At 45.2% G+C, this 18721-nt stretch overlaps 1 protein-coding gene and 1 long non-coding RNA gene across 2 annotated transcripts in view; one reads left to right on the top strand and one right to left on the bottom strand.

The window, feature by feature from the left end:
* Positions 1–18721, top strand: part of LOC135213568 (adenylate cyclase type 2-like) — a gene marked incomplete in the record, with an annotated part of 801033 nt that overhangs the window by 727331 nt on the left and 54981 nt on the right. Inside the window, 6 exon segments of the mRNA XM_064247559.1 lie at positions 5272–5382; positions 6110–6279; positions 6753–7002; positions 7544–7696; positions 16649–16744; positions 17840–17954. Of these exon segments, the coding sequence (XP_064103629.1) occupies positions 5272–5382; positions 6110–6279; positions 6753–7002; positions 7544–7696; positions 16649–16744; positions 17840–17954 (895 nt within the window).
* The window catches only part of LOC135213588 (uncharacterized), a 103107-nt gene continuing 101248 nt past the window's right edge, over positions 16863–18721 (bottom strand). Inside the window, exon 3 of the long non-coding RNA XR_010314172.1 lies at positions 16863–17678. This is a non-coding gene — a long non-coding RNA (uncharacterized LOC135213588). The remainder of the gene's footprint in view (positions 17679–18721) is intronic.

The raw sequence follows: 18721 nt of genomic DNA, 5'->3' as shown, positions 1-18721 counted from the left end.
CGCTCCTACCGAGACCGGGCGGAGAGGGGGACCAGCAGTAGCTCTCCTGACGCTCAGGACCGTCGACGCTTTTCTCGGTCCAGCCGCTCTCCCCATGTGAACCGCTCGACCAGGCCTGCAGCTTGATCGCCTGCACTCCCTAGCACACCGGTTCTGCTGGTGGGCGAGGGAGGAGCGTCAGGTCTACCTTTCCTATCCCTTCAACTTCCTCGGGCTACACCAGGAAGAGTGAGGGGACCAGGAGTGATCGCGAGGGGCGCTCTTCTCGCGATCCCGCCACGACGCCCTACGAACCTGGCACAGTCCTAGGACCGACCAGATCGTACGCGCAAGTCGCAGGAGGAGAGCATGAGGGGTCTGTTGCGGTTTCTCCTGTGGAAGGAGGAGGGTCTCGCTGGACGGGCTTGATGGTCCGTCTCCGCAGGATGCAGTCACTCCTGAGATCCAGAGGTCGTTCGCGGAGGTTATTGCGCTGATCCGTCAGCTAGGCTAACTCCGGGGGGTGTCTCTGCAGCAGCTCCTGTCGGAGAACCTCTGGTTCTTGCAGCAAGAGGCACTTGCCTTGTAATCTACCGCTATGGCAGCATTCCAAGCAGTCTCATGGCTAGACCTGTGGTCCCTCATGGTGTCTAAAGCTGCGGCCTCCTCAGGAAACATCACTCCTGAAGGGGACCTGGCTTTCGTGAGACTGTGCCAGTCTGGAGGTAGGGCCATCTCCTACCTGGCCCACCAGAGCTAACCTGTGAGCCAACCTGGTGCTGAGGCGTAGGGACGCTGTCCTCACTCGAGTCACCAAGGCGGCTGGGCGAGAGGCAGCCTTGGGTCTTCGCAACGGACCGGTGCGGAGTTCCTCCTCTCTCTTCCCCAGATAGATGGTGGACGCTGTGGTGGAACAACGGCGCACTGACGATAGTGACCGTTTAGTCCACCAGGCAGTCTCGAAGGTGGCTGGGCAACCTCAAACAACTGCGGCTAGGCCCAAGAGTTTAGCTAGCGCTTCCTCTGCGGCTTAAGACGATTGCTTCGTCGAAGCAGAGAGGAAAGACTCTGCCTTCAACTTCTTCGGTAAGGAGTGACCGTAACCAGCCCTCCTCCCAGGCCTCCTTCTCTCGAGGAGGAACTGGGAAGAAGAAGTTGAAGAGAGGAGGGAAACGCTAGGGACGGCGTTCCCCCTCACCTGCTGCCGGAATTGGGGGGTGCCTGGAGAGCCATTCGGCAACATGGCAGCGCTTCGGAGGGGAGACCTGGATAATGAACGTCCTTTGCGAGGGATATTTACTACCCTTCGAGTCTCGGCCACCCCTCACCTCCAACCCGGTCCATCAGCAGACGTACGTTCCTGGTTCAGCCAAGGACGTGGCGCTTCACCAGGAAGTAGAAGCCATGCTGAGCAAACGTGCTGTGGAGATCGTATGGGATCAGTTGCTGGGCTTCTACAGTCGACTTTTCCTGGTGGAAAAGTCCTCGGGGGGGCTGGTGCCCGGTGATAGATCTCTCTCCCTTGAACCGATTCGTTCGCCAGACTCGGTTCACGATGGAAACAGCACGGTCAGTGCTCGATTCCATCAGGGAGAACGACTTCATGCTTTCTGTGGATCTGAAGGACGCGTATTTCCAGATACCCATCCAACAATCCTCCAGGAAGTACCTCCGCTTCATCCTCGACAGGACGGTGTACCAATTCAGGGCACTTTATTTCAGTCTCTCAACCGCCCCACAGGTGTTCACGCGAGTGTTCACGCTGGTGTCGGCTTGGGCCCACTCGGTAGGGATACGTCTTCTGAGGTATCTCGATGATTGGTTGGTCCTTGCGAGCTCCCGCTCACAGTTGCTACAGGACAGGGATTGACTCCTCGAATTCTGCCACAATCTGGGGATCGTAGTGAATTACGAGAAGCCAGATCTCGAGCCCAAGCAGAGGATGAAGTACCTGGGCATCCTGATCGACATGGTAGCAGGGCGAGTCTTCCCTGCAGATTCGCGGATCAGCAGGTTCAGGGAGGCAGCAGGACGGTTCCTGTCCCTACAATGGCAGCCAGCTCAGCGGTGGCAGGTCGTGATCGGTCACCTGTCATCTCTTGAGAAGCTAGTCCCTCACGGGCGTCTTCACCTGCGGTCTCTTCAGTGGAGACTAAAGGAGTGTTGGTCACAGGCAAGAGACCCACCTTTCTTCCCCGTGTCCCTCACGGAGGAGGTGAGGCAGGACCTAGCCTGGTGGCTGGACAACAGGAATCTCGTAAGAGGAGTGCCTCTTTGCACTCTCTCTCTCTCTCTCTCTCTCTCTCTCTCTCTCTCTCTCTCTCTCTCTCTCTCTCTCTCGGCTCACCCCCCCCCCCCCGGAGATGTTGCTGTTCTCAGACGCATCGACCGAGGAGGGGTGGGGCGCACAACTGGAGGAGTTGCTGGCTGCGGGTGTGGAACCATCACGACAGGCACCTTCACATCAACGTCCTGGAGCTCAAGGCGGCGTTCCTCGCTCTCCAAGAGTTCCAAGATCGTCCGGTGGGACACTCAGTGGTGTTGATGAGCGACAACACCACGGTAGTGGCGTACGTCAACAAACAAGAGGGGCCTAGTGTCCCTCCTGTTGCATCAGTTGACGTTGCAGGTGCACAAGTTGGATCGTGGCACACTCAGTAGAGCTGTCAGCCCGCTACATTCCAGGCAAAAGGAATGTAGTAGCTGACAAGCTCAGCCGTCGGGATCCGGTGATAGGAACCAAGTGGTCCTTTCACCCTGTGGGGCATCCAGTCGTAGATCTGTTTGCCACCTGGCACAACAGAAAACTCCAGGTTTTCTACTCGGTTGTGCCGAACCCTTGGGCAGCTGCAGAGGACGCTCTTCAACACCCGTGGGACAATCTCTTCGTTAATGCCTTTCCCCAGTTCTGTTTGATTCGCAAGGTGATAGGCAGGGCGCTGATCACCCCGAATCTTCGGATGATCCTGGTGGTGCCCAAATGGCCACAAGCCGTTTGGTACCTGGACCTGCTGGCTCTGCTCGCCAAAGCACCAAGAAAGATTCCCCCATGGCACAACCTCCTGTGCCAGCCACATGTAGAACGGTACCACCGGTCAGTCGAGTCCCTGTGTCTTCACGGCTGGCTGTTATCCACCATCTCTTGCGAGCGAGAGGCTTTTCGCGCAGCACAGCAACAGAGATGGCTAGGTACCTCAGACAGTCCTCTGCAGCAGTATACCAGGGAAAGTGGTCCGTCTTCAGCAGGTAGCGGATTTCCTCGTGTTCCTTCGCCGAGAGAAACTCCTCTCTGTCTCCACAGTTAAAGGATACAGAGCTGCCTTAGCCCTAGTCCTTAAACTGCGAGGGGTGGATATCTCCTCCTCCTTCGAGATCTCCCTCCTTATGAAGAGCTTCGAGAGGTCTTGCCCACCCAGGGAACTCAGGCCCCCAGGATGGGATGTGACCCTCAAGACCCTCTTCCTGCTGGCTCTGGCATCGGTGAAGAGAGTAGGGGAACTTCATGGGGATCCATGACGCTCGATTTCGTCCCGAACTTCGTAGCGAAGACTCGGAATACTTCGGTCCCTGACGACCGGTTCGAGTCTTTCACGATCCCCTCCCTGAAGGACTTCACCGATAATGATGCAGATGAGATGCTGCTTTGTCCTGTGAGGGCGCTATGGCGCCATCTGAAGAGAACTCGACACCTCAGGCCCGAGTGTCAACGCCTCTTCGTTAGCACTGGGGTTACCAAGAAAGAAGTTTCCAAGGACACTCTTTCTTTCTGGCTGCATGAGGTGATCAGGAGGGCGTACGACACGGATGGTAGTGACGACACCCGTACCCTTCGACCGAGAGCTCACGAAGTCAGAGGTATTGGTCCAACCCTTGTGTTCTGCAAGGACTTCTCCCTGGCGCAGGTTCTGAAGGCAGGGGTTTGGGCCAACCAGACCACCTTCACTTCCTTCTACCTTAGGGATATCACCCACAGGTCCTTGGACACTTTTTCCTTGGGACCTGTGGTGGCTGCTCAACAAGTGTAGTTTACCCAGCACCCGAGCGGACAGAACAGCATCGCATCTTTGTGTGACTGCATGAATGGACGAGTGAAAGAGTGTGTGACTGGCTTCTCTTCCTCCTTCGTTCTTCCTCCTCTACCTGTGGGCAGAGGGCCGCGGTCGTCACTACGCTGAACAGGAAGCAGATGCAGGTAAGCTACACGACTGAGCTCCATCCTATCCCTTTCAGTAGGGATAGGAGTAATTATCCACTACTCCCCAACAAGGGGGGGGAGTGGAAGCCAAGAGACAAACCCATGACTTCATTCTGGCACTTGAAGTAGGAACTAGTTCTTGTGTTTTTGCTATTTATAAGAGGTATGCTTGCCTCCCTCTTATAAATTTGGTCCAGAAGTCTGACCACTCATTCTGCGGTGCACACCCCGATCAGCTGGGCAGAGGCTAGGATCCCTCCCTTTGCTCTTACGACCAGGGAGGGAACCAAGGTAGGACGAACACCAGTTTGTTCATAAGACTCAGATTCCACCCACCAATAAGTTAGTCTTCCTATTGTTAAAGGACCGAGGGTTTGTATACGTATCGGAACAAATAACAACTTGTCGAAAATTGTATTTTTCCTAACTATACAAACCTGAGGTCCTTTACACATAGTCCCACCTCATGCCACCCCTCACTCTGTGTTTCCTGGGCCTAAAGCAAAGTGACTCCTCTCCTCGCAGTCGGGCTGACCGCCAACTGCCGGACAAGTAGTTAACTACCGAACCCCCTTGTTCGAAGCTTACGTCCGGTTCAGCTGCTGCTAAGTACCTTCCTATTGTTAAAGGACCTCAGGTTTGTATAGTTAGGAAAAATACAATTTTCGACAAATTGTTATTGTAATTTGCAGTTATATAGACTTTGTTAGAAACTTCAATATATTTCAGTATTTCATGTTGAATATTAAATTTTTAATATTACATGTGTGACTAGCCGTCACGAAAACACTACATTACAAAATTCCATTTCTTTCTGTAGGTTAATTTCACTTTAGCATGCAAGGCATCTTCTTGGATTTTCTGTAAATATCATTAGAGTTCTTGAGTGTCCTAATTCTATTCACATAACACCTGCCATTCTGAAACTCAGTATAATTCCACTTTAGCATACAAGGCATCCACTTTCAGTTAGAATCCTCAAACAAGCTGCAGTACTTCCATTTTCCATAGATTAGCAGTGAGGCATTTTTCACCCTGGTAAAAGATATTGGATCATCAGTTTAATAATATTGTACTTCCTTTTTATTATATTTCAGGTAGTGCCTATAAACACGACTGCTATCTCTCAAGCTGACCTTGCATTGCCTTTTGAGAACCTTACAAGATTTCAGGCTGATGAAATTATTCAAGAAATTGAGAACACACAGGTAGGGATTCATGGTTTATGTCAGAGCACAGGAATAGGTGCACATTAATACAGTACAGCAAACCTCTTGAAATACATCTTGATGGAACATATTTGGGCTATGTTGAACTGTAGCTTAGGCTACCCTACCTACCCAAAATCCTATCATCTTTGCAGGTTGCTTAGAGAGCAGTATAGCTCTGTAGTACAAATGCAGTCCAGTACTAAACAATTATTTTATATACAATACTGTTCTAACTAAAATGTATCAGTCGATACAGTCATTATTATAATAATATAATAAAGGTTTTATTATTTTATTATGATGAGATATGCACTACGAGTGGTCAGTAATGTATACGCAGCACTCTAGAATTTAAAGGTTAAACTTAAGCTTTAACGGAAAACACCAGAGTACTTGCTAAAGATTAATAAATATACCCATAGACTTATTAGGCTTTATGGTCAATAAAGTTTATGAAATTGCCAGGAATATTTTCCATGATCTCTATATTGGTATAAAATAGCAGATTTGTACAAATAATTAAAATATTGGTCCAGAACAAAGGTAGGTATGTCATATGATGAGTATTTGTGAACACAAGTTCCAAGTCAGCACATGGTAAAGTAAAGCTTAGCATTGCATTGCCCATTTTATTCTTGCATAAATAAACTTAAGTTCTTTTAAGCCTAGCAAAACTTACGCTTATTAAATCACTTTCTAACAGATATTTACTTTATCATTTTAGCTATGGTTCTGGAGTTTCCTTGTTTCTGTTGGAGTTATTGCAGTTTTTCCAAGGGTAGGAGCCTGTACAAAACTTATTGTCATGCTGACATTATCCGCCACACATGCACAAGGGCTCTTCTTCCATCAAGACAACATATTAATTATGTGGATGATGTTCATCTATGAAAGGTACAGTAAAATTAATGTCTATGTTTCTCTTACCACCATGACAATTACTTGCCTAATACCTTGTAATGAAATTATGGCACTGATGAATTTTTCTTGTGTGACTATTTAGAATTAATACAAATGGAAAAAGAAACACACAAGACTACAAAGTATAGCTTGTTTACTTGTAAGTATTTAGGTACATGGGATTAACTCTTGAATACTTTCAGGCCTTATCTGTGGCCCTTTCTCAAGCACACATCTCTTTTCTCAAGCACACATCTCTTGAGAAAGGGCCACAGATAGGGCCTGAAAGTACTGGAGTGTTAATACTATGTAAATACTTACAAGTTAACAAGTTATACATGGTAATCTTATGGGTTTCTTTTTCCATCTTCAAAAGAAAACTGAAAGAAGTTTTTGTTTAGATAAATAAAAATGTCAAAATTTGGTCATGATAAATTCCTTATTTACATCTCTATTTGTGTCTCCAGGTTGCCAGGCATTGCATGGTGGGGAGTCATTGCAGTACAAGTCTTAGCTCTAGTAGGCATACTAGGTGTGCTAGGAGGGCAAAGTGAAGCACGAGCAAGGACACACTACACATGGGCTTCCAAAGTTGCAGTGGAGCAGGAGGAAGTGGAAACTACAAGGGGTATCAATAAACTACTCCTGGAGAATATTCTTCCAGCTTATCTTGCCCATAGGTTCCTTGAAGGCGCTGATGAAAATGAAACTCCTCAGGTTAGTTAAGTCCCGAATTAAAAGCGGTGTCTTCCATTTTCAACCAGATGAACAATGAGAGAAGCATAGATGTTAAGTTTCATGATAAGTATTCACACAACCATGTTGGTGAGACTTAGACAATTAGTACCGTCAACAAGTTCAGTCAGATTATCTTACTTTAAAGTCTGTTTTCCTTATAAGTTTCAAGTCTATGCAAGAAACAAAATTTACTTGAATGCAAGTGAATTACTCCATTATATCTCACTGCCACATGTAAGTCAACAGCTTTCTAGTGCAGAACATCAAGAATTGTTGTTATTCTGTTTACTTGCATAGTATTTTGTATATGATACCAGGTACATGTACAGTACTGTACTATACAAAACTTAAAATGGAAAGAGTGTGCTGTATTTTACATAATTATGTTGGTACACAGTAGTTAACATAAGCCAGTTTTGTAGCTGCTCGTTACAATTGGTTGTGCATGAGAGTAGAAAAGAGGAAGCAAAATTTAAATCCAACAATGAAGTTAGTATAATTGTACCCTTTGTCATTACAGCAACAAGAATTGTACCATGAGCGATACAGCAGTGTAGGTGTAATGTTTGCTTCAATTCCCAACTACAAAGAATTCTATGACGAGACAGACGTTAACAAACAAGGTCTTGAATGTTTGCGTTTGTTGAATGAAATCATTTGTGACTATGATGAGGTAAGAGGCTTTTCTAAATTGCTTCATATTTTATTTTTATAAGGAAGCGTAGTTGTCATTCCTTAATTGCCTTACTTATGTATTTAATTGCCTTACTTATGTATTTTGTACATGAACTTCCCTGACAGATATAGTATACTTAGCTATAGTCTCCGACGTTCCCGACAGAATTTTCAAATCTCGCGGCACCCGCGACAGGTAGGTCAGGTGGTCTACCTTACCCGCCGCTGGGTGGCGATGTACGAACCACTCCCGTCTGCTTGTCAGATTTTTCTCTGTCGCGGGAACGATAACAACTGTTGTCGGTTCCTCTCGATAGTTTTTCGATTCTCGCTTGCCTGGAGTTAATTTGGACTTCTTTTGGTGACGTATTCGCTTTGTTTGGCTTGGCATACGCTGATTGTGGACCGGTTTGATTTTGAATTGGATTTTCTTTAACGATGTCTGACCTAGATTCAGTAGTTAAAACTTCGGTTTTGTTTAGGGTTTGCGTGAATGAAGGATGTAAGGTGAGGTTGCCGAAAGCTTCGGTAGACCCTCACACGGTTTGCATGAAATGCAGGGGGAATGAATGTTCTTTTGCTAACCCCTTGTAGTGAATGTAAGGGATGAATGAAGAAGAATATAAGGCTCTCTCTTCTTATGTTAGGAAGTTGGAACGTGATAGAGTGCGTAAGGCTTCCTCTAGAAGTTCTAGTAGATCTAGAATGAGTGAGTTGGATGTGGATCCTAATACTAACGTAGAATTAGAACCTTCTTCCCAAGTTGCAGCCCCTGCTCCCCGCACCGAAGCCGAAGATTCGCCTTCGGAGGCGGCTAGCTTCTGAGAAGCCACGATTCTTTCTATGGATCAGAAGATTCGTCAGTTGGAAGGTAAGGAGAGTGTTAGTGATCAGTGCAGTGTCCCCAGTGTTGTGGAGGGTGCGTCTGACCAGCTCCTTAGTGCCTCTAGGCCTAGACCTCTTCCAGACTCCCAGTTCCAGTGGAGTAGGAAAGTCGAAAGCCGCAAGAGGGCTAGGGAGAACCCCACCGGTCAGGCATCCCCTCGGCAGATCCTGAAGTACGCTCCCAGGCTGCCTCGGATCGCTACAAGAAGGAGCTCCTACGCCAATGCTTCTCCTCTTCGTCTTCTCCCTCTCCGAAGAGAGGTTGGAACTCCCCGGATGCGTCGCGCCCGTTGAAGAGGGCTTGGAAGGCTCCCTGCAGTCCTTTGGCTTCTAGTCCGGAGGTTTTCCCGGAAGAATCGTCGGTGGAGACGAAGAAACCCAAGAAATCCTGTGATCGTTCTTCTTCTCGCGCTCCTCGCTCGGCGCCTGCTTCGAGGAAGAACAACAAGATTCTCCTACGAGAGTACTCGCGGGACTTCAAGCTCAGATCACGGCGCTAGCAGACTCTCTAGCAGTTAGATCACGTAAGAAGAAGGACGTTTCTCTTCCGATCAAGAGATCTAGGCGCCGCTCTTCAGAGGATCGTTCTCCTCTTTTTAGGCGTTCTCCTTCATATGGGGAGGTTTCGTATGAAGGTAGGGGCTCACGTGAGCGCCCTCGCTCTCCTGGCTCTCTTTCGACTTCAAGGCGCCAAACATCGGTAGGACGCTCTATGGAGAAAGAAGTTTTTTCTCCAGATTGGATTCCCGCTTCCGGTAAGCGCACTGCACCTGCTCATCACGCTATTTCTTCAGCTCCCTCGCGTGAGACTTCTCCTCAGCAGCCTCAAGATCCTAGAAGCCGCCCTTATACAAGTAGGCATTCTTCTTCCAGATGTCACTCTTCGAGTGTCGGATCGTGACTTCTCTCCTGACAGGCGTCAAGAGTCTGGTAGGAGTCGTGTGCATGATAGACGGCCTGCTGTTAGCCGCTCCCCGCAAGGTAGGCGCCAAGAGCCTACTGCACATCGATCTCCTAGTAGGCGCTCGTCTCTTTTAGGCGTCATACTCCTGATTATTCTCCTCGGGGCAGACAACAAGAGTCTTTCAAGCGCCCTTCTCCGTGTAGGCGCTCTCTCCCGCTTCTAGGCGCACTACTCCTGACCGTTTGTCTCTTGGTAGGCACCAGGAATCTCGGAAGCGCCCTTCTCCAGGTAGGCGCTCGTTAGCTTTGAAGCGCCCTTCTCCTGAATGTTACCCTCTTGTTAGACGTCAAGAGTCTCGCAAGCAGCCTTCTCCTAGTAGGCGCATTTCGCCTTCCAGTCGAACTTCCGTTGATCGTACTCAACTGGACAGGTATGGAGAGCCGCGCAAGCGCTCTGCTCCCGATAGGCGCTCTTCTCCTGGCAGCCGCTCGCCTCAGGATAGGCGCAAAGAGTCTAGTAGGCGCTCGCCTCCTCGTAAGCGCCCTGTGGATGTTTCCGAGGATTCTCGGAGTAGGAGCCCTACCTCTCCTTCGGCTGAGATTACGTCTACCTCGAAGAGGGAGTCTCATCGTAGACAACCCAGATCTTCTTATCGTTCTCCAGTGGATGTGAACTCTTCTAAGAGAGGGCGTTCTCCAACCTCTCGCTCAACTCCTACTAGGATCCCTTCGTCACCTAAGGATCTTCTGCGCTCGCCTCGACAAGACGTCCTAGAAGGTTCGGATGAGGAACCGAACACTTCTGCTGCTGTGTCTTCTTACAAGAAGCTTACAGAGCTACTTTTGCAAGTTTTGGGGGATTCCCTTACTCCTACGGCTCCTCCTTCTCCTCACTCACTTTTTTCAACGGCGAAGACAGCGAAGAGTTCTTCTTGTGTGAGGATGAAGCCAACTCTTTCAATGAAGAAGGCACTGAGGAGTTTTGGTTCCTGGATGGCTTCCAAAGAAGAAGCGGGGAAAACGATGTTCGCTTTTCTCCTTCGAAGTTTATCAGGACGCGCTGGTTTTCTGGTACGAAACAGGAGAGTCCTTAGGATTGGGTCTACCGTCTTCGGCTGATTCGGATTTTTCGGCGCTGGTAGATTCGACAGGAGAACTGCCCTTAACTCTGCTAAGACGACTTGGGCAATGAATGAATTGGATCACATGCTAAAAGGCATGTTTAGAGTGCTAGAAGTATTTAACTTCCTTGATTGGTCGTTGGGGGTCCTAGCCAAGAAAATTGAAGTGCCAGAGTCATTTTCGCCAGAAGATCTCATGTGTGTTTTGTCTTGTATGGACAAGTCGGTAAGAGACGGAGCGAGTGAAATCACCTCCCTGTATGGGGCCGGGATCGTGAAGAAGAGGTCTGTTTATTGTTCCTTCTTAACGAAGTCTGTCTCCCATGCCCAGAGGTCTTCTTTGCTGTTTGCTCCTCTGTCTGCTCAGTTGTTCCCTAAACATCTAGTGCAGGACATTTCGAGATCACTTTCGGCTAAAGCCACCCAGGACCTTTTGGCACAGTCGGCAAGAAAACCCTCGCCCTTCCTTCCCTACCAAGGCTAAGAAGGAAAAGGCAAGTGTTCGAGAACCCTTTCGAGGGCGTCTTCATCAAGAACCTCTACGTTTTAGAGGTCGTAGACCTTCAAGAAGGGGTAAGACTTTTGCCAAGTCTGTTAAAGCCCCCAAATAACTTGCAAGTCCTTCAAACAACGGTGGGCGCCAGACTCTTAGAGTTTGCAGAAGTCTGGGCCCAAAAAGGGGCGGATCCTTGGACCCTTTCTATTTTGAGGAGAGGTTACCTCATCCCTTTCGTCGAAAGACCTCCCTTGACGACCATCCCAAGGGAACTGACGGCCAGGTACAGAGACCCCATCATGAATCAAGCTCTCCATCTAGCAGTAGATCAGATGCTGGAGAAGGGGGCTATCGAACTAGTGACAGACCATCATTCATCGGGCTTCTACAACCGCCTTTTCCTAGTTCCGAAGTCCTCAGGGGGATGGAGACCGGTGTTGGACGTAAGCGCCCTGAACTTCTTCGTAGAAAAGAAGAAGTTCACGATGGAAACGCCTTCATCAGTGCTGGCAGCACTTCGTCCAGGGGACTGGATGGTTTCCTTGGATTTACAGGACGCTTACTTCCACGTACCGATCCATCCTTCCTCGAGGAAGTTTCTCAGATTCATGATGGGGGGGAAAATTTTTCAGTTCAGGGCTCTGTGTTTCGGCCTCTCAACAGCCCCTCAAGTGTTCACGGGGATTTTGAGGAATGTGGCTCAATGGCTTCATTTGAAAGGGGTGAGGATATCCATGTACCTCGACGATTGGCTAATAAGGGCCAATTCAGAAGATCGTTGTTTGAAGGACTTACAAGTAACTCTAGAATTGACGAAGGCGTTGGGACTTCTCGTCAATTTCAAGAAGTCGTCACTAATTCCCGAGCAAGAGTGTGTGTATCTCGGGATACAGATGAACTCTCTGAGTTTCGGGCTTTTCCCTCTCAGGAAAGGATAGCCCGAGGATTCGAGAGAGTAACAACCTTCTTAGGGAAAGAAGTATGCACAGTGAGGGAGTGGATGAGTCTGCTGGGGACGCTCTCCTCGCTGGAGCAATTCGTTTCCCTAGGAAGGTTGCACCTGAGACCGCTCCAATTCTTTCTTCATCGGAATTGGAGTCGTCATTCTCAGGATTTGACGTTGCTCCCTGTCGTTATCCCAGGACGGTCAAGAAACATCTCTTATGGTGGACAGATCCCAACCTCTTTGCGAAGGGACTGTCTCTTCAATCCCAGACCCCCAACCTGGTGTTGTTCTCCGACGCGTCGGACACGGGGTGGGGGGCAACTCTGGGAACCAGCGAAGTGTCAGGTACCTGGGTGGGGACCAGGTAGCCTGGCACATCAACAGAAAGGAGTTGATGGCTGTGTGGTTGGCTCTGAAGGCTTTCGAGCCCAAAGTCAGAAGATCGGTAGTGCAGGTCAACGCGGACAACACTACAGCTCTGGCATATATCAGGAAACAGGGGGGGACGCATTCCTTCTCCCTGTACGAGACAGCAAGAGACCTTCTTCTGTGGGGAGAAGAAAGAGGAATCAAGCTTCTCACCAGGTTCGTGCAGGGAGAAAGAATGTAAGAGCAGATCTCCTCAGCATGGAAAGATCAGGTCCTTCCCACAGAGTGGACCCTTCATCTGGATGTATGCCAGAGCCTGTGGAAGTTATGGGGCAGGCCACACATAGACCTCTTTGCCACGTCAAGAACAAGAGGCTGGGATCCTTACTGCTCTCCGATATCGGATCCAGAGGCATTAGCAATAGATGCTCTTCTTCTAGACTGGAGCGGACTCGAAGTCTACGCGTTTCCCCCCTTCAAGATCCTGGGGCTAACCATCAAGAAGTTCGTAGAGTCCGATTCAACGAGAATGACCTTAATCGCTCCCTTTTGGCCGGCCCAAGAATGGTTCACAGAGGTACTGGAATGGTTGGTGGACCTTCCAAGATCGCTCCCGCTTAGGAGCGATCTACTCAGACAACCCCACTTCGACAGGTACCACAAAAATCTCCTCGCTCTCAGTCTGACTGGCTTCAGACTGTCCAAAGTTTGGTCAGAGCGAAAGGCTTTTCAGCAACAGCTGCTAAAGCAATCGCAAGAGCGAGGAGACCTTCCACCTTGCGTGTATACCAGTCAAAGTGGGATGTCTTCAGACGTTGGTGCAAGAGGAAGAACATTTCCTCTTCCAGTACCTCTGTGACCCAAATTGCGGATTTCCTTATTTTCCTCAAAGAAGAATGTCATCTGGTTGTGTCAACTATTAAGGGATACCGCAGTATGTTGGCGGCGGTATTTCGGCATAGAGGCTTAAATATATCCGATGATAAGGACCTGCATGATCTTATTAGATCATTTGAAACCATTAAGCGTCCTCATGTAGTACCAAACTGGAATCTAGACGTAGTTTCTACAATTCCTTGGATCATCTAGATTCGAACCTCCTGGCTTAGCCTCTTTCAAGGATCTGACGAAGAAGGCTATCTTCCTTTTGGCCCTAGCTACAGCTAAGAGAGTGAGTGAGCTCCAAGCTATTGAGGGCAATGTAGGGTTTAAGGAAGATTCTATGGTGTGTTCGTTTCTTCCAAGTTTCCTTGCAAAGAATGAAAACCCATCACGACCTTGGCCCAGGAGCTTTGAAGTTCGTAGTTTATCTTTTCTAGTGGGGGAAGAGCCTGAAAGAACTCTTTGCCCTATGAGAATTATGAAGTATTTCCTTAAGAGGAAGGAACAACTTAAGGCTAATCAAGATGTGCTTTGGTGCTCCGTAAAGGACCCCACTCGGCCATGTCGAAGAATGCCCTTTCCTTTTTTCTGAGAAGCCTTATTACAGAGGCACATGTTGCCTGTAAGGAAGAACATTTTAGACTACTGAAAGTGAAAGCTCACGAGGTGAGAGCCATCGCAACTTCGCTTGCATTCAGAAAAAATATGTCTGTGCGGAACTTGATGGAGGCGACTTTTTGGAGATGCCAATCGGTTTTCACAAACCACTACCTACGTGATGTAAAAATCACATATGATAAATGCTTCGCCTTGGGTCCTTTCGTATCGGCGGATTCGGTGCTGGGGCAGGGAGCTGAAACTTATCCTGTGTAAATTTTTTATATGTTACCCTATATTTTATAATGGTGTTTTTTGGTTGTCTGAAAGAGGTTGCAGGAGGCACCTCTTTTTGTCGTAATATTAACCCTTTGTATTTTGGTTAGGTGGTCTGGTGGGTTTTGGCTCCATGCAGAGGTAGTGGTAAGGATCTGTTAGGTAAGCGGACAAGGTCCCTCTAACAGGATCCGACTTGGATTCTACCACAATAGGGGATCACATATCCAGTGGTAGATCCGAGAGTCTTTCAGCATTAGGTCACGTCCTAGCTGTAGCTCTCCAGGCAATGCAGACTCAGAGACAGTATCTATGAAGTCTTCATCCTGAAAAGGTGAGAACCAAGGTTTTTATATCCTACAACATTAGTTGTTTCCCGTCTTACCTGTATTATTTAGCTGTCTCTTACCCTCCACCAAGGGTGCCAATCAGCTAAGTATATACTGTCAGGGAAGTTCATGTACAAAAATGATATTGTTAAGCTACAATAATAAAGTTTTGTACATACTTACCTGGCAGATATATACGATTAATGGCCCACCCAGCCTCCCCTCAGGAGACAGGTGGAAGAGAAAAATCTGACAAGCAAACGGGAGTTGTTCATACATCCGCCACCCAGCGGCGGGTAAGGTAGACCACCTGACCTACCTGTCGCGTGTGCCGCGAGATTTGAAATTCTGTCGGGAACGTCGGAGACTATAGCTAAGTATATATCTGCCAGGTAAGTATGTACAAAACTTTATTGTAGCTTAACAATATCATTTTTCTTGGCAGTAATATAATTTAAACCTTGCATTTATTACAGGCACTGTGAACTTATAAAAAAAGATTTCATCTGTTGTTTCATTCATTAACACTATCAATACTGAAGAACAGTTCCTGAAGGCAGTTTGAAATTCTAGGCTGAAATTGAGATTAAACTTTGTACATTAAAAGCTAGGAACTTAGGGACTAAAATTTATTTACAATTGCAGAATAAAAAATTAAGACAAATAGAGAGACTAGGAGAACATTTAAGTTTTAATCTTATCTGTAAGGGATAAAGTTTGCTGGATTGACGAGAATATAACTATGTTTACTCATATGAAGTGTGTTCTAAGAAAAATTTTATGATGTACATAGGTACATAAATTTTTTTGTGAACCCATTTTTCAGCTTTTTAAGAACTTGGGGTAGGAACTATCCCATCATATAAATTCACAATGAGTAAAATTAGATTACTATGGTTAGGCATTTGTTGAGTTATTCTTAGTCAAATTTGAACTTGGAATTTTCTCCCCGATCTTTTTTGTTTTTCATTTCCTAACAGACAGACCTGCTTTCACCCTAGAAACTATTGCAGAGAGTATGTCTGAGTACTATTTTTTTCCATGTACAGAACGTGGCTGTGAGTCAGTGGCTTTGATATTTTTGTTTACTTATGCTAAAGTTTCAGTAGTCAGCACTGTAAATTTAGCAGCTCATTTACCTATTTATTACTCTCCACTTTTGTAATTTAGCAAGGTCATTATGTTATCTTTGGTGGACTTGGAAGGGACGATGGTGTGACTTTTCCATGGTATCTCTATCAAAGAAGCCGCAATCCGCAGGATCTGTAGTAGTAATAGAACACTTGTCCAGCTTCTGTTTTAGATCAATTACTTAAAATGTTTTACTGGCATTATTCTTTTGACATTGTCGTGATGTTGGCTTCCTGAACTTTTGCTTCTGCAAATGGTGATTGTTTCCTGTATCTCATGTTCCCTGTCGAGGATTCATCTGGCTTGATTTCAAGCATTTTAAGTTTTCAAGAGATTAGTATAGTCTCATACCTTGTATATGATCTATGATCCTTGCTCTCATTTAGAGCTTTTAGATTATCACCTCTTAGTCTAACAGCTTGATCTTGTTCACCTTATTTGCTATTTGGGGTAACTTACATCGATTGATTATGGAGAAACTGCATTTTTTTAAAATTTACATTTCATTACTATTGCATATAATGAGAGTGGTATCGACCCTATAACACTTGAGTTTTTGTGGCCTTATCTATAATGTGCAAAACGTGAGACATTTAACTGCTCTTTGTGGGACCTTTGCATCCATAATGCTGTCACCCAGCACATCCTGTTCTTATAATTCAGAAAGGAAGTGTCTAAGATTCATGGAGGAACACAGTTAGGCTAAACTTTAAGTAGTACTATACATACTACAGTGCATTTATGAAAAATATATTTTGACTCAGACATTTTACCTTATATCCAGGTTCTCCTAACTAAATTTAGTATAATTTATGCCTCATTCTAAAAAGGTTCCTGCATGTTAAGAATTAGATTTTGTCGTGAATCCTGATTGTTCTGATCACACTGTTAATAAATAATTACTATATGTGGATCAGTCACAAGACAGGAATCCTGAGTTTTTAGGTAACCTGTCCCAAATAACCATACGTATGCTCATAAAATTGGAATAATTCATATTGTTATATGTTTACAGTTGCTCCAGAAACCAAAGTTCAGCCTCGTAGAGAAAATCAAAACAATTGGCAGTACATATATGGTTGCGGCTGGTCTTCACCCAGGGAAAGAGGAAGTATGTAAACTCAAAATTTGGACATTTTGGTTGCATAAAGTGAAAGAGCACATTTTCTTTGCATATACCTAGGATTAGGCAGACTTTTTGGCCTATTGGTATACACTGTCATTTTACAGTAGTGTGCACAGTACATTTTGCAGTACATCTTCTTCTGCAGCTGTAGTTACCTCTTTAAGTACAGTACTATAATTTTATAGCCTTTGTTTTTTGTAAGTTTGGATAGACCTTGTGACAATCAGATTGCCATTGTGTATACTGTATGTAACTTAATATTTTCTTTGGTACATCAGTTTTTCACAATTGCTCTCTAGAGAATGCCTCTAACAAGATTATAAAAAATTATTCTTTGCCATTATGTACACTTGACTGCTTAAAACTTATTACTTTATGTTTTTTTTTATTAGACATAAAAAATGCACAATATTATTTTGTACTATTTGATATGCCTTTCCCTTTTCCCCCTTAGGACTTTCAAACTGTAAGTACCGTAGTGGCTTCTGCTTGTAAAGGTCTATAGGTTATGTTACTTCATGCTATGGAATAACTGCTAGACTTCATTATGCAATACAGTACCTTTCTGTTCAACATTCACAGTAAATAATTTGGGATGTTTTTTTTTCATTCATTATAAATACTGATTACTGAAATTAGCTTTTAGGTGTAGAAAAAATTATTGCATACTTGACCTCAGGTTGATGTAAAACTCAGACTCGCAAGTTTGTTTACTTTGATATTTAGTTTCTTAGTACAATAAAAAGATTGATAGAGAGTAATGAAAATTTCAAATTACAAACTAAAGATTAGAAGGAATTTCCCATAACTGTACTGTTCATATAGTACGTAGTAGTGCAGTAGAGGTAAATTATGTTTTTCTCTTTCATTATTTGAAGAATATCCCCCTGTTTACTGCTTAGCTTGGGTAGATTTCAGTCTGTGAATGAACAAAGAATTTCAATTAGATCATAAAAGCTATATGAGCAACAGCTTCAGTTTCAGATAAAAATCATGATTTTAGATTTTTTATGGAAATGCTTGATTGAGGCAAAGTTAGGTTATAGTAATGAAGTTTTTTCACTATTTTTCCCTTTACAGGCTCAAGACAGAACAGAGCACTGCCTAGTGTTGTTAGTAGAATTTGCCCAGTCTATGGCGTCTGTCCTTGATGCCATAAACAAAGAAAGTTTCCAGAATTTCAAGCTGAGAGTTGGTAAGCCCTTGAAACTTGTCACATTTTCAGTTTTTGTGGTTACTGATAAAGCAGCTCAACATTTTACAGTTATCTATTTGAGATATTTGTCAGAAAAATAAGACTGAAGAATTTTCCCATAATAACCATTTAAGGTATTCAAATTGTTTTATTTGACAAAAAAGGCATGCACTTGGTTTCCTGCCCTTTATTAGAGAGAAGCAAAAAGTATGCATTTTTATGTTAATGGTTGAAGATACGGTACGAATTGTATTGTCCTTCTCTAAAGGGTCCCTTCTGGCCGAATAAAATTCTTCTCATATTTATTCAAGAGCAATAATGAAACACACCTCTCTTGCTCTAAAAATTATTTTAAAATCAACACAGTGCTTCACAAATCAATACCCTAATCAGTTTAGAATCAGTCTCCATCATGTTTAAAGCTACTGAAATTAAAAGTCCTCATTGATTAGAACTTTGTTCAGTAATTACAAAGCCAGTTCATGATGTATCTTGGTAGTTTTACCAAACTTTTTGCACATAGACAGTCTTCTGCCCTTGTAGTACATTGTTGAGCATATTGTATTGTCTGTAAAAGATCATACTTTAAATAAGTCTCAGTATGAACACAAGAAGCTGCAGGTCTCTCCTTCCAGATTGCTGTCCCTGAGAACTGAGTTGAACTTGTCCTCTTTGTGTATTTTTATGAAGATGCACCTTTGATTGCTTTTGATGAAAGACTAATCAAAAGCTTTTCATATCAGCAATAAAATATTTTGTCAGAGGTA

The sequence above is a fragment of the Macrobrachium nipponense genome, chromosome 19 (assembly GCF_015104395.2).
Source record: "Macrobrachium nipponense isolate FS-2020 chromosome 19, ASM1510439v2, whole genome shotgun sequence".
NCBI classification, from domain to species: Eukaryota; Metazoa; Arthropoda; class Malacostraca; order Decapoda; family Palaemonidae; genus Macrobrachium; species Macrobrachium nipponense.
This window is presented reverse-complemented; position numbering and strand designations above follow the sequence as displayed.